The sequence below is a fragment of the Leptosomus discolor genome, chromosome 17, assembly GCF_034619465.1.
Source record: "Leptosomus discolor isolate bLepDis1 chromosome 17, bLepDis1.hap2, whole genome shotgun sequence".
Taxonomy (NCBI): Eukaryota; Metazoa; Chordata; class Aves; order Leptosomiformes; family Leptosomidae; genus Leptosomus; species Leptosomus discolor.
In genome coordinates this window covers 1,597,403-1,612,397 of record NC_141407.1, presented here as the reverse complement: position 1 = coordinate 1,612,397, position 14,995 = coordinate 1,597,403, and the positions used below count along the sequence as shown (strand labels likewise).

The window sequence follows — 14,995 nt, the reverse complement described above, 5'->3', positions numbered from 1 at the left end:
ATGTGAACAAATATTTCAGATCTTACTTATAGGTAGACGGTCTTTCTCTGAGGCTCACCTGCCTTGGTTCTTTGCAGCCTTTTGTACCCTACCCTGATTTCTAGTCTCTGTGCTAATGATGCACCAAATGCCTTTGCTCAATTCTTTTCTTACTGGTTTTCAAAGAGCATAGAGTCTACTCCAGCCTTCAAGAAGCCTTTGGAAAGGAATGGATGGTTTAAATTGGGGTATTTGAGTGTATTTATAGTCCTATATAAATGGAGGCAAAAGGAATACTTGCAAAGCAGGTGGTGCTGGGACATTTATAGAAAAATGTATGATTTATACACAGATCGTTCCAGGCAAACCTTTTGCTTTGCCTGTAGCCTGTCTCCTCCAGAGCTCTTCTGTGTGCTATGAATATTTATGCTCCTTTGTTGTGGTATTTTAAACTTGCTTTCAGCTTATGAAATGACATGTTTGTCTCTTAAAATAACAGGAGGAGTGGAGGGAGAGAATTGATTGTTTCCTGGGTAGACATGTCTGCAGATCTTTCACAGGGAGTCTTTAACATGGTTGAAACAGAGGACAGCCCAGTTTACCAATACCCCACCCCTTCCTTTGCCTCTACGTTTGGACATGTGCTTCACTAGGTCTCTCTGCTACAAAGCATTCTCTTCTGAGACACTTTTGTGGCCTTTTTTGGACAAATGTGCCCCTTTGCCCTGTTTCAAACCAAAAGCTGTTAGCATAGCAGGGTGCTCAGGTGAAGTTGTGGTGAATAATCCTGTAAATTGAGTCAGATCTTGTGCTGTAATAACAAGTTACCCAGGTTTGGTCCAGGGCAGTCATGTTCAGCTTGCTGAGAACTTGGGAAAAGTGCATGCATCTGCCTACAGAATACCCTCTGAACGGATTGAAATGAAGTCCTGAGGCTGTGACAGCATTTTTCTGGAGAGTTCACGAATGAGTGGATTGGGAAGTGGTTCAGCAATCTTAAAAAAGCTGCTTGCAAGCAGTGATGGGGATCCCCTGTACCTTTTCCTTCAAAAAACCTTCAAAAAGCTTTGTGTTTCTAGGAAAGCAGAAAAACCAGCAGATTTCCTGGATGAGCAGATTAGAATCAAAAGGTTTAGAAAAGAAATCCACCGTCTGGCCGTTTGTGGCCTTGCAGGTTTAATCTGGTTGATTTTGCTCTCAGTTCAGCAATTTACAGTGGCTTCCTGGCTCACCTCAGCATTCAGTCCCCTCTGGCCCCTTTGGAGGTCCTGCTCTCACTCCTGCAGCCTGGGTGAGAGTCTGCAGTCTGACTGTGTTGCCAACTCATCGCAGAGCATCTCTCTTACTCTTCCTGCGTGCTCCCCTGCAGTTTTCCCAGCTAAATGAGGCCAGGTGGTGTTAAGGAAGGTGGTCTCTTCTCTTTCAAGGAAGCTTCACCTCATTCTGAGCCCAGCATCCAAAACAGCAGCCTTTCTTGTTGCTGCCCGGCTTGCTTTAACAAAGGAGAAACAGGCAGTGCAGGTGTAACATAGCAGTTTGTTGCCTTTGCCCCTGGAGACCCCCCTTCCCCTGAAACTATTTGGAGCAATAGTGGACCAGGAAGATAAGCATGGGATTAAGTGTAGAGTGATGTTGTTTATTGTGTGCACTGTAGTTGCATCTAGAGACCAAGTATGAAATCAAGGTTGATGAGATAAAAGCATTTGATAATCCTTGCTTTGAACACCTGTTTAGTTTTTTATTATTCTCATATAACAAATTATTAACAAAGTAGTGCACAGGATTTACAAGATACGCCTGTCTCCCTCTCTCTAAACTTCACACACTTTGTGGTCTGGCATGCTTGTACCAGCAGCAGTGTCCCAGGGCAGGTTGATGCAGGATGCATCCTGGGGCTCTCTGGGTGTTACTGCTTTTTGTATAGCTCACGGGATACTAGGAGGAATATCTGCAAAGCTTTAGCAAAACTATCTTTGAGCAATCTAACGCAGAGCAATTGGTGCCCTGAGTTGTTCTTTGGTCGATCAGAGCTCGGTAGAGAATGATTATTAGATGCCCTGCTTCAGTGTAGACTCTGGTTTAGGCAAAAATGCTAGTGTGAGACTGAGACTGATGCACTGCAAAACTTAGCACTTCCTTGTGTATAAAAACCCACAGAGAAGGGTGGCTGGTGTGTCCACAGTTTTTTAATCCCTTTGGGTAGAGTGGACAACATCTTGGTCTCTTGGGTGACCCCACGAATAAGCGTCACCTTCTTGCCTGCCATCAGGTCCAGCGGGTGTCTTTTCAGAGGAGCATAGGAGAGGAATAAGGTGGATGTTCTAGTGCTGTGTCACCTGCTGCAGATAAGCTTTGTGAGACTTGTTTGAAACTCTGTAACCTTGTGGGATGCTGTTTCAGAGAGAACCGGTCAGATGTTGAGCTCTTACTCAGTCCCAGTGTATTTGGAAGTTGTAATTTCTTAGTAGAAAATATTTTTTGGTCTCCATAATGCCGTATCAGAACTAGAGTAACTAGCTCTTCTTCTGGGGCTTACAGTGCATTATATAATGACTCTTACTGTTTTCCTGCATGAAACTCATTGTGGGGTAAGGGAGATGTTACCTGTAAATTAACTGGTTTCTTGGAACTCTCACAACTGATGTGTTTTACAGAAAAATAATCCAGAAAAGAATAAGAATTTCAAGTTTCCCAAAGCAAAGGAGCTAAAAGAGAGGGGAATTGCTGTGGCTGATTTTCAGAGGGAAAAGGCATTATGATTTGTTTTGTCCCAGACTGGCTTCAGCCACACCAGTGTTAGTCCTGGCGCAAAGGGGGATGACAAGAATGCGCAGCTTTGCACAGCATTCAGGGTGAGGCGAACCCCTCCTTCCCGGCTCAGTGCATGTTTGCGTGGAATGAAGGTGGCTGGAGAAGCATGGTTGCAGTATTCTTTTTCCACTTTTTTCTTTCTGTGGCTAGCAGCAATATATTATCTTGGACAAAGAATTTGATTTCTGACGGTATTTGTGAGTCTTTTTCTAGCACACTCAGCTAGCACCCAGGAAGCCCACCACATGCCTATTCCTGTCCCTGCTTATGTCCATGACTTCTTTTATTTCATCTGCAGTAATTTGTCTAGTTTTCCTGAACAACCAAATAATCTGCACCATCAGGCATGATCATTTATTGGCAGAGCCCCCTTCATATTGTTGCAACGGCATGCTCTAGAAACTCTCCTGTCTAAAAATACAGGTAGAGCTTCTAGAATAAAAATTAAATCCCTAGTAAACTCTGCTATATTTTTCCTCATTGCTGCATTTATACTAGAAGATTTCTTCTCTGCCTCTGTGGCAGCGGTGATTTCCCACAGACATATGGCAACCTCAGATACTGCTGATTAAATTTTTTTCTTTCCTTTGATGACTGTGCACCACCCGATGGAGAATGATTGGGCTGCACATTAACAGTGTTACCCTGCACATGTTCAACTGGACCGGGACTATCTGGGGACTACTTTTATATCCCACCTGGTAAAGCCAGGGCTGCCTTGGGTTCTGGGCCATCTTATGTTCTGCCACCAAGGTACTTGGATCTCCACACCTCTGTCTCCCAAGTGCAGATGCAGCGTTGGCTGCATGTCCCGTGGGTTAGAGGCGCAGCCCTGTCTTTTGTTGGTGGATGCTGTGGTTAAAGTGGGTCAGGCATGGCAGTGAGATGTCAGTATTCCCACGTATTGAACACAGTTTTCTCTCTGCTGATCCAGTCATTTCCAGTTCATTTCCATGCAAGCTATGGCTGAAGTACCAGCAGTGCATGGAAGTGGATCCAGACCTTCTCAGTAGAAAGGCCTGAGCTTTCGGGGACAGTTTTCAATGGGCAAATCAATGTGCAGGGTAAGGAGTAACAGAACTGACACACATGGTGCAAATGTGGCTGTTTGCCTTCTGCAGTTACAGGTTCTTTGTGTTGCACCAAGGACCAGCTTCTTTCAGACTTTCAGGCTCCAGTTTGAGCATATTGTCATGGACATATACAAGTCTAATGAAAGATCCTCAAGCTTTCTTTGGCTAGCATCTCTTGTAATACTGTTTCTAACAATATGTCTTTGTTTCAGAATCACCTGTTTGCTGCTTTGAGGATTAACTGGCTCCACTTACAGCACCATGGATGAACTGCAGGATGTTCAGTTGACAGAGATCAAACCACTCCTGAATGATAAGGTAATGCTAGCTGCTTCTTTGCTCTCACAAGTGTGCTCTGGCTGACTTTGTGTCTGGCAAGGAGCCCTGATTACCAGAATCTGTTTACAGCTTGATGTATCTTAAATACTGAAAACCAGGAAATACTTCCCCACTGATAATCTACCACCACATACTCTTCCAAAGTCTCAGGGAAAGACAGACCACCACAGTTCAGGTAAGGTTGGAGTCCCAGCCAAACAGTATGTTATGGCTGTACTGAGGATTTACAAAGGCAGGGCAAAAATTGGAAAAGTGATACCATTGTAGACCTGGTAGAGCTGTAGAACCTCTAATAAGTTCCTGCTTGTAAGAGAAACCTTGGATTGTATCCCTTTTTCTTTTTTTTACTTCTTTGTTTAAAATCTTTTGTCTTAAATTATCCTTTTGAGTTTTGACCCCCAAAACAAACCTGTCTCCCTGGATTTAGTAACAGAGAGCCATTTCCTTTTAGTATCTGCAGAGCCTAGCTAAAGCAGTCCAGATTTATGCGATACTGAAACTTTGAAAAATCATTGTATTGCAGCAGGTGTTTAAGGCTTTCACTCTGTCTTCCGTGGGCTGGAGGAGAGCCATCTGGGCTTTAGGAGAGCCCTAGCCTCAGTGGATTCTGCCACAAACTGTTGCTCTGAGTGCCTAAGTCATTATGGACCATCCCAACAAGATCTACAGTCTTGCATCTGCAGATTGTGATTATCAGCAATGCGGTTTGGTCACTTTCCATACCTCACAGCCAAGTTTGATGGCATGTGAAGCAGTTCCCAATGCTTTGCTGTTTGTTTAATGGCTGACATCAAGAACTAGCTTGTGCTGCCAAAGGGGTATGGTACTTTGTCCTCTCACTGTGTGCTTGCAAAAGACTGCACTGTCTAGTGCAAACTCCCACACAAAATGGGTGAAATCTCTGAAATTCTGCTATGTTTTAGTCTGTGCTGCTTAGTTTTTGCTCATTTCTTTAGTGTGGTAACTTTTCTTTTTAGTGTCCATGAAATCTAAAAATTCAGCTGAAATCTGCAGTGCAGTTGCCTATTCTTACAGTCTAGTGCTGGCTACTAGGCTTCCACCATAGCTTAAACATAGTTTTTTAAAATGTTTCCAGGGAGGGTGGGTCTTGGAAGAACAAAATCAGTGTAGACCAACAGATAAAAATACAGAAAGGCCTTGAAAACAGTTTATGATTTCAAAATGAGAGATAAACATTTACAGAAGACAAGCTTCTTAAATGCCTCAGGTCTTGCTCATGGTTCTCCTAGGATTTTCCATGTTTGAGTTCAAGGGTAGACTTCCCTTGCTTCAGTGAGCTGATCTAAGTAGGAGGTATTGAAGCATGCCAAAACAAAGTTCTCAGTCTCTCTGTCAAGTATTGCCTGATCAGTCCCATCAAGGCCTTACCATGGTGTCATCTGCACACCCGCTTACCGAATAGCTGAGGCAGTTCTGGTTTGAATGCAGGGTGCTCAGCTAAACAGCCCCGTGGTGTTAACCAGCATACAGGAGGGCACATACAAATTGATACTTGGTTTCCTTGACTCAGTTTTGAAGTTATAGGAAGTTTATGCTACCTCGGTACGAAAAAGTATGTAGCCTGGCTCCAGAACAGTCCTCAGCACTGCACAGGAAGAGAAGTGTGCTGTGGCTCTCCTTTTGACACTTGTTGTAACAAAACAAATGCCTCAGGGAGCTACCGTCTCAGAGGTCTGGCCCTTATTAATGCTTTCAAGCTTGAAATAGTACACGTGTGCTTTTTAGACATAGTTTCTGGAGCATATGGGTGAGGTGCCATAACGTGCTGTTCTGTGCAGCACATCAGAGTCCAAAAAGTATTGAGCTGGCAATTCACTAAGATTTTTGCTGACCAACCCACTTCAGATACAGGAGTTTGAGCCAGCATGGATTAATGGCCAGAAATAGTACAGTAAAACTCTTAAGGAGCTAATGGGTGAGTGCTCGTGAAGTCTTCATATACAAAGGCTGCTATACAGAGAAAAGGAGCTCTGGTGTCCTCATACTCAAACTCTAAAACTGGTGGAATTGCCTGGGAAATGGGAATGAGTCATACCTTGCTCACTTGTCTGAACTGTGGGAAATGCCACTGGGGACCACTGAGTCCTGGCTTTTCTTTGTCTCAAACCTAAGTCAGCAAAAAATTACAAGCCTGACTTTTAAAGAATACAAACACTCTTATGTTTATGTGTAACTTAAGCCTAATTGAAAGTGCAGGGAAGTAAAATACATTAGATTATGTATGTTCACCTCATTCAGGCTCACTAAAGTGCAGTGAGTTTACACTAGGAAAGAAAATCAACTTCAAGTGTTCCCATTTAGTTGAAAGAGAGAGAAAAAGACAGTACTGCCTGTAACCTGATCAGAAAACTTATCCCAATGACACTTTAATTTTCTGTCTGGTCCATATTCTGGCACCTTTGACTCCTATTAATATAGCCTCAGTGAAAAGTTACTGAAATGCCACAGTTTAATTCAGGAGATTGAACAGCCTTTAGGCTGGATTGGGTCATTCCAGCTAGCTCTTTGCCTTTGAGGTGCAGCCATCACACCTTCAGAGGCCTGAAAAACCTTAATCTTAAACTTTCTCAAATTAAGAACTTTAATAGGTTAGTGGTTTAAAGTCAGATTTTGATGTGTTAAAATCAAGTATCCAGGCGTCAGGACATGCCAACACTAATGCTACTTGTGCATCATGGTATACCCTGACAACGGGCAACACAGCTGCAGACCTTCATTCTTTGCTTTGTGTCGTTTCCTCCCTGCTCGGGGAATCTTGCACTTTTCTCAGTACAAATTCAGATCAGCTTTTTCATTACTTAGCATGCACCATCCAAGTCCAGTGCTGGATACAGAAGTTTCTCATTTCTTCATAGGCTTTGTTATAGTCCTTAATCCCTGTGGCATTGGATGACTGGATTGACCTTCTTTACAACTTGATAGACGAGAAGGCTGTCTGTGTTTAGCAGAGCAGGGAAAGAGGCATAGACAGAGTTTTCAGAAATCTCAACTAACTTCAGGATCTCAAACTGAAATAAGAAGGGGCTTTTTATTTTCTTTTTCGCATCCTGAGGATTTGGTGCTTTGTGCCGTGTCACATTCAAAACATGGACGCAGTTCAATACTTAACACCAGGGGGATTCTTAAAACAGATTTGCAGATACCTCAATTTAAACATCCCAGACTGAAGAATGTAGGTAGCAATTTGTGTTCTTGCTAATGTGGCAAAGCTCTGGGGGGAGGAAATCAAGGCCATTTGTTTACACATGAAGAGGAGGTAGGGTTCTCAGCCAGAAAAAACATTTGGGGTGTTTCTGTGCATACGTGGTCCTAGTAATTTTAGCACTAAGGTGCTATGCCTAAAACAGATAAGCTAGAATGCTGTCTCAAATTATTTGCTCAGCCTTTTGCAGCATTTGACAGCACTCAGCAGCGTAACCTACTCTGTGATCAAAGACAAAGTCTCTCAAAGCACGTGGGCATACAGACAAGTTACTGCAGACCCTTGACCTTGCAGTTTGCCAAATGTGTGCTGTACTTACTCTGCTCGGCTGTGTGCGTGGGTGTCACCCTCTGGGAAAAGTCAGTTGTGAATTGCTGAGCCCAGTTCCTGTGTGCTCTGGTTTCAGTAGCTTACAGGTCGCTGCGTTTGCCATGGAAGGATACTTTGCACACAGGAGTTACTGCAGAGTAGCTGATGGCATAGCTCGCTTTCTTGCACTCATTACATGAGATCCTAGTGGTAGTCCTTTCAGGAGTTTTACATCCAAATTGGTAACGGGCACCAGGATCAGGCAAAACACAACCTTGTAACCAGCCTGACTTTGGTCAGGGTCCTTCCTATGGGCATCTGTCCCTGCTCGAATGCTCTCAACTCTCAGCTGTGTCAACAGCTGAGCTGACAGCCTTGGGACAGCCCCCAGCCACCTGGCTGTGTAGTAGGGGGCAGAACTTCCATGGAGTTTTCTGGTACGGGTTTCACATTTTGCTGCTGTCCTGACTGCAGTCGGGCCAGACTGTGCTGAAGCAGAGGTCTCTGAGGAGAACTGTCACGATGTTGTTGGGGGTGTTCTTGGGTACTGTGCTGAACTCTTTTTTTTTTTTTTTTTTTTCTTCTTTCTGGTTTTTGTTAACAGAACGCAGCTCGCAACTTCCAGGACTTCGACTGTCAGGTAAGACACATGCAGGAGACAAGGATCTGTGGGCAGACTCCCCATGGCCCATCAGTAATGCTGACAGAGAGAGATGAAAAAGCTCTGTATCATGATTTTAGCTCCTGTTAAGGTTTAATCAATAAGAACTTTAATATGTCCAGTTGGCAGAAATTGCCTTTCACCCTTTCATGCAGAGCACATTGTTCTGAGCTCTGAGATGCAGACCTATACTGCTCTGCCAAGGCTACGTGACATCTCGCAGGACAGCTGGTCTCTTGAAAAGCAGTGTCTTGGAAACATGCAATATGCTGAAGAGCTGCAGCTCTGTCACATCCCATCTGGTTCACTGGCTAGGAAAGGAGGAGCTTGCATGCTCTGTCTGTTTGTGTTGAGAGGAGATGGAAGTCACCAAGCTGCCCCAGAGACAGCACCCCTGCATTGCTGGGCCTGGGTCATGACAAAGCCGTGGTCGTTTTCTGGGAGGTTATTCACCTGACAGAGTAGTGCAGAGACGAGCCTGATTGCTCTGCTTGCTATAGGAATAATCCTTTTCAAGGAGCTGTTGCACCACGATCCAAGACAGAGGACACATTCTCTGCTAGGTGGAGCACGGCACTGAGATGATGTGGTGTGTTTTGTAGAGCGAGGCTCATTACCTTGCCAGATTACCTTGCTGACTTCCCACTCAGCACACTGATATGCAGCCAGCAGCTTTTCTTTCTTTTCAGCTGTAGGAGGCTGCTGTGTCTGTAGCGTTCGGCACAGGACAGGCTCTCGCTGCTGTATTACACCAGTGATGCAGCTAGGGGGTAGAGCTGTCAATGTCACGTGACAGCTTTTAATAAAAGTCTGTTGGTGTAGATGATTCCAGAAAACCTTCTGCAAGGCTGTGCGGAACAGGAATATAATAAATACAGTCCTAAGAAGAGAGTTTGTGTTTTTTCCATCTCTTGATATCAGGCACTGGAAGTACACCCCATCTGGGCAGGCACATGTCACTGTACTGCTTTAGCTTGATTCATTGTGAGTTTTAGTACTATCTTAAAGCCTGTAAGTATAAAAATTACTAATCTTAGCATGTTGTAACTTTAGTGTCTAGTCTTAGAAGCAGCAACAGTCTTAGGCAATGATTTTTCTGTTTTCATAAAGGTAGGTAATGGGTTTAAAACACTTCCCTGTACTGTCTTGTCTCCATCTGTCTTTCTGCATCTTCTCCACCTCTTCTAGAGGTACAGCATGCTCCCGCGTCAGATGGGTAATGGGTAAAAATAGGTGAAATGCTTTCAAGGAAGAGCATTAGGGAGTATAGGCACTGCCTACTGAGGCCTGTCTGCGTGATTGGAAAGAATATAAATACAGTGTCGGAGCGTATTAGCCTTCACTGCAAACTCTCTAATGACCCAACAAAGCTCTGGGTTTGCCCATGCCCTCCCTGTCCATGAGCAGTATGGTGTTGGGAGCCGGAGCAGAGCGGGAGGCTGGGAAGGAGTCCTGGTAACAGAGCTGTGCGTCCTGCTGCCTTTTCGTGCTGTGCTTTCCCTCGACAAGCAAAGCATCTTTGCGCCCTTCTTTAAAAACCACACCAAATCTGAAGCCCCAAAGAAGCAGGGTGCTGCAGCCACTGTCTCCTGTGTGCCTGGCATGTCCCGGTACCGTTGTTGTCTTGGCTCCCTGCCCGCCTTGGGGCTGAGGTGCGGGAAGAGCTGCGGAGCAGCCCTGCAGCCAGGGAGAGGGGCTCTGGAGGGCCCTGGGCTGGGGAAGGAAGTGCTTGTTGCTTCTCGGTGCTTTGATTTAGATCAGCAGTGAGCTGGTGACCATGGCAACAGTTGGGCAGGAGACAGGATGTTCCTTCCAGGAGCCCTCTTGGTAATTCATTTAGAATATTTTTTTAGTGAGAAGTTAACATGATGTCTCTTGTGACTGTAAATGTTGTTCCAGCCTCACCTTCCTCCAGCGTCTCCCCCTACAAGGTGTGGTTTGAGGGCACACTTGGCTTGGCCCCCCCTCCTGCCTGGAAAGTACCCCCAAGGGCTGGATTAAATCTCTATTTGAAATCTGTCAGAGAGGATAGATGGTGTGTTGAGTCCTTGGATTTTCTGCCTCAGTTGCCAATACCAGGAACAGTACTTGGTGGTTGAGCTCTTGTGCTGTCCTGTCCAGAAAAATTACTGCTGCTTTTTAAAAACACATTCAGGCCTCTGCGAAATTGGTGTGACTTTACTTACCGTATTTGAGAAGTGGGAGTTTGAAGTGAAGAAGTTTGCTAGGGCTTTCAGAGGAAGGGAGATCCTGTTGTGTAAAGAGAGACTTCAAAGCACTTAGGCTGAGGTGGGGCTTTAATTTGTCCAGAGTTTCACAGGGCAGAAGAGCCTTGAGGAGGATCTCAATTTTACAAGAACAGGCACAAACTGGCCAGGAATTCATGAAGGCTGATAACTGGAAGATGATTTCTAGTTATAGTGCAGTGAAGTTCTTAGTCAGCTTGCAGTAACAGTAACATCTGCAGAACCTGGGGAGTTTTAAGACAAAATTTAGGGGGTTTGTGGGATGGATTATATTATCTTACACAGTGTAGTGTTTGCTTATGAAAGCATGGCACCAGTGATGCAAGACCTGCATTTCAGACCTTTTTATTTTTCTAATAGTCAAAGCTGTTTTAAATGGGGATAAAGCTGTGGCTTTGAGTGGGGCTGACCACATCCTGGGCTGTGCTTGCAAGGCTGCAGTCAGCAGGCCAGGGAAGGCGGTGGGTGCCCTCTGTCAGCACCGGTGGCAGCCCTGTTGATAGTGCAGGTCCAATTTGAGCTCCCTAGTACCAGACATTGACATACTGGAGTGAGTCCTGTATTATTTCCGTCTGTGTTATTCTGTGCCCTGGGCCATGAGGTGATTTGCTGTAAGTATCCCAGCTCCTTCCAGGGCTGACTGATGCCCCTGCAGAGCTCTGCCTTGGATGCAGCCAGAGCAGTAACACAGCCAGCCTCAGCATTTGTTCATCCTGCAGTGCCTCTAGACCTCCTTCTGGCTGGAAGCTGGAGTTTCAAAAGATTTTCTGCAGCGGATCCATGCTTGTGACTGGGGGAAGTGTTTAATTTCATCCCAGCTGACGAGCGTGTTGTTAGCACTGTCACTGCCTCTGTGAGTTGTGTAGCCCAGGCGCACAGGTCGGGCACGCTGTTTTCTGTAAAGTTTAGGCATGTCTTACTTTTCAAGGTAACATGCATATTTAAGGTTTGCAAGATGTTTCTTTTCTTTGGGAAAAATGGAGGATGCTGTTGTGAATTTCTATTAATTTCCTGGTGTGTTTGTTTTTAGTTTTGAATAACTTGCCTGGATCAGAGCTGGGCAAAGTCGATAGAACAAACATCCTCTTGCTTCTGAAATTTGCTACTCTGGGTGAACGTGGTGTGAAGAATGTGGTTTTAGCTTTTCCGATATAGCTGACTTTCAGATACAGGTGTCCTGGTTTTCTTAAGCTGTTCATCTACAAGTAACTGCAGTTAACCCTGACAAATAACTAATTGCCTGGGCATCAGTTAAAACAACCCCCACATAATCTCATAACTGTTTGCAATGGAGATAAAAAGGAGAGCTAGCTTGGTGGTTTAGGGGTCTTTATCAATATGAATCTAGGTTATTCTCAGAAATAAAATGTATTAACCTAATTCTGAGACCTACATTTTACTTGAAAGCTGTATGAACCCTAATGAAAACTGGGCTTGGCTTCTTCTAGTGCTCGCAGGCAGATGGTGGATTAAAGGGTCTGGGTTGCTGATGGGCAGATGGTGTAGTGACCTACACGGTTAATAGAGCTGTGCTTCTGCTTTTATTTTTATCTGCAGGCCCTCTTCAGCTGCTTTGAGAAGTAGGTGTTCCGTGGTAGTCTAAATCTCTCCCCCTTTTCCACGTGATTTGCTTTAAATACAAATGAAGAAATATGCTGATATATTTGTAAAACTATCCAAATAAATCTGCGTTATGTTTCAGTCTGACATAAGCTAGCATTTGATCTGAGCTGTAGCTAGTACTTCCCCTCTGCTGCTTCCCACCCACATGAAGGGAGAGAAGTGTTTTGCTCTCCAGCACACCCCGTGCAAAGAGGACTTGGGGTGTGGAGGTGGGTCTGAGATTTGGCAGAGTGTTTGCAGAAAGCTCACAGGATATGGAAGTGGTGGGAAGTCCAGGACATACAGAGTTCAGCTGAAACAGAAAAGACAAGACATGCATAAACCCATGGAGGAAAGACGACAGCTTCCCTGTGCAACAATTCGCTATGTGTTGCTGGAATTAATTGAAAAAGTAGTTACTCGGTGTTCACTGTGCCTAGAGTAAAACACAGCAAAATGGTTAAGAGTTAATGACAGGCATCAATGAGGAGTTTTTTGCCACTTTTTTCTCTGAAAGTGTAACTTTTCAATAAGCCCATGTTTTTACTGATTCAATTTTGGAGAAGTTCTTCCACAAGTGCATTTGTTTGAAGCTTTTTAATCTGCATTTTTGAAAGTTTGCTTATCCTTGCCAATCTCTATGATTTCTTTTTGCTTGCTGTGCAGTAGTAGATGATATTCTGCTATTGAGAGGTTATTGAAATGTCCCATCATGTGAATTGGCTGATGTCATAGATGAATCGAAACTGTGTTCATTTTTTAATGAAATCATTAAAGCCAGCTTGTGATTGCTACGCAGTGGCATTGAATACAAGATGTTTTAAAGCATCTTCTGTTGATTGTAATGAAAGAACTTTTGCACTAGCGCTTTAGGAAGGGTTTGCTTTCTCTGTATGAATAGCAGGGGAGTTGTTCTCACCAACATTGAAATGTTTTCTCTAGGATATTAAGGACCGTTGTTCTTCTGATTTGTACAGTGAGTTCTTTTGTTCTCTCCTTCAAAGTGCTAAAGTGCAATTAGTTACCACATAGAAAATGTTTTGATCCAGAAAGCAGGTTTTTTAATGCCTGCTAAATTAGGAGCTGCCTCTAATCTTATTTCGATTAGTCTCACCGCTAAAGTACTGGTTTTGACTTCTGTTAACATCAGCAACAAATATTGAAAAGCTAGAAATTCTTAAAATGGAATTTTATTTTGGAAATTTTTTTTCATTATTCCTATTTCTTGGGAAGCTCTTCCTCTGATTCTTCCCATCGCTGGCTTTCCATCTAAAAACTCTGTTTTCTGTAAAACTGAAGTGTTGAGTTCTGGTAGCTGGACTTGGACTGAAACATGATTTTTATTTTTAAGTTTATGAGCACAATCCTTCCATGGGGTTTACTTAAACATTACTTTTGCTTTCTGTATGCTTGTGACAACAGTGTGCTAAAGAGGCTGATTATGCAGATGTGGTATTTGAAGTTCCTGTGCTATTTTTGTTCTTGTCAGTGAGTTTTTACAGAAAAGCAAATGTATACGTTTTAGGTTGAGAAAGGGATTTGCCTCTTTCCTGCCTTCAGAAAACAAATGGTGCCTTTCCACTAACAGCGACTGATCTGTTTCCACCTGTACTGCAACACCCATTAATGGTGTTTCAGAGCAGCCAATGAGTAATTGCAATACCAGTTATAGCTCAGTGCAGCTAGACTCAGTTCTCTTTCCCACAGACACAGAATGTGGCTCTGCTTTCTCCTCTTCAGAACGTTTTAAGATGTTCACGGTCTTCAGCAAGACACCGACATGTAGTTCGGCACATCATGTCAGCAGGTGGACTGTCCTGGGCTGGAAACATGGCCTCTGGCATATCTTCCTGGTTGCCTTTAGGGGTTAAGATGATCTGGAGTCTAGCAGTCACACAAAGTATGTTTAGACTTGCCTCTGTATTAGCACATTCAAATCTCCCTTGTGTGGGATTCAGGTTTACAAAGGCTGCATGTCTGCAGGTTGTGGCACCTTGAGCCCCCTGTCCGGGGGTGACAGAGCACCAGCGGCATCACCTGTCCTCTGTGAGCCCCTGGGAAGGCTGCAGCCTGATACTCGACTGACTCACAATAGTGGTGCGGAGTGCTGGAAAAAACCAACCCCCTGCCAGACCTGGGCCGATGAGAGCTGATCTGCAAGTGGTTCAGTTCACCCTGAACTGTAGATCTAGGCAGGTGAAAGTTACTGCATTAGCTGGGGAAGGGGGGATTTGCCATCAGAGCAGGAGTAAGAAGCACCACATGTTCCTCAGTCTGTGCTGGGTGCCTTCCTCATGACATCGGATACTTGACTGGAGTGCAAGAAAGTTGTGGCTTTAACTGCTCCTTGTAACATATGGGCAGGGCAGGAGATGGAGAAGTACATCCTGCTCCATCTGCACATGTAGGTCTCATCATTGGTTCCTTATTGGTCTCAATATTGTGTGGTTGTAGGAGCTCAAACCCAACCTGTCAGCTGTACTCCTGTTGTTCGTCACTCGACTTCAGTTCGTTTGACTGCAGAGCCAGTATCTGTTCTCTGGCAGAATCCGTGTTTTGGAGGTGACTTGACGTTTCTCTCTGACTGACACAGCATCAGAAAAGGTGGCAGATATGCACTATGTTCTTCAGCATCGCACGCCTTTGGAACATGAACACACAACTGCTTGTTTGCATGTACAGCAATAGGTTGGGGGTAGCCCAGCAGCACCTTTGTCTCCTGATGCTTTTGTGTTTGTGTAACCAGATTACC

At 44.4% G+C, this 14,995-nt stretch overlaps 1 protein-coding gene across 3 annotated transcripts in view; it reads left to right on the top strand.

Moving 5' to 3' along the window:
• Positions 1–4,124: 4,124 nt before the first annotated feature.
• Positions 4,125–14,995, top strand: part of NDRG3 (NDRG family member 3) — a 33,990-nt gene continuing 23,119 nt past the window's right edge. For 2 of the 3 annotated variants that reach the window (XM_086474838.1, XM_086474839.1), the window contains exons 1-2: positions 4,125–4,181; positions 8,339–8,374. In XM_086474838.1, the coding sequence (XP_086330964.1) occupies positions 4,125–4,181; positions 8,339–8,374 (93 nt within the window). The remainder of the gene's footprint in view (positions 4,182–8,338; positions 8,375–14,995) is intronic. The other variant, XM_086474840.1, reaches the window with a different exon arrangement.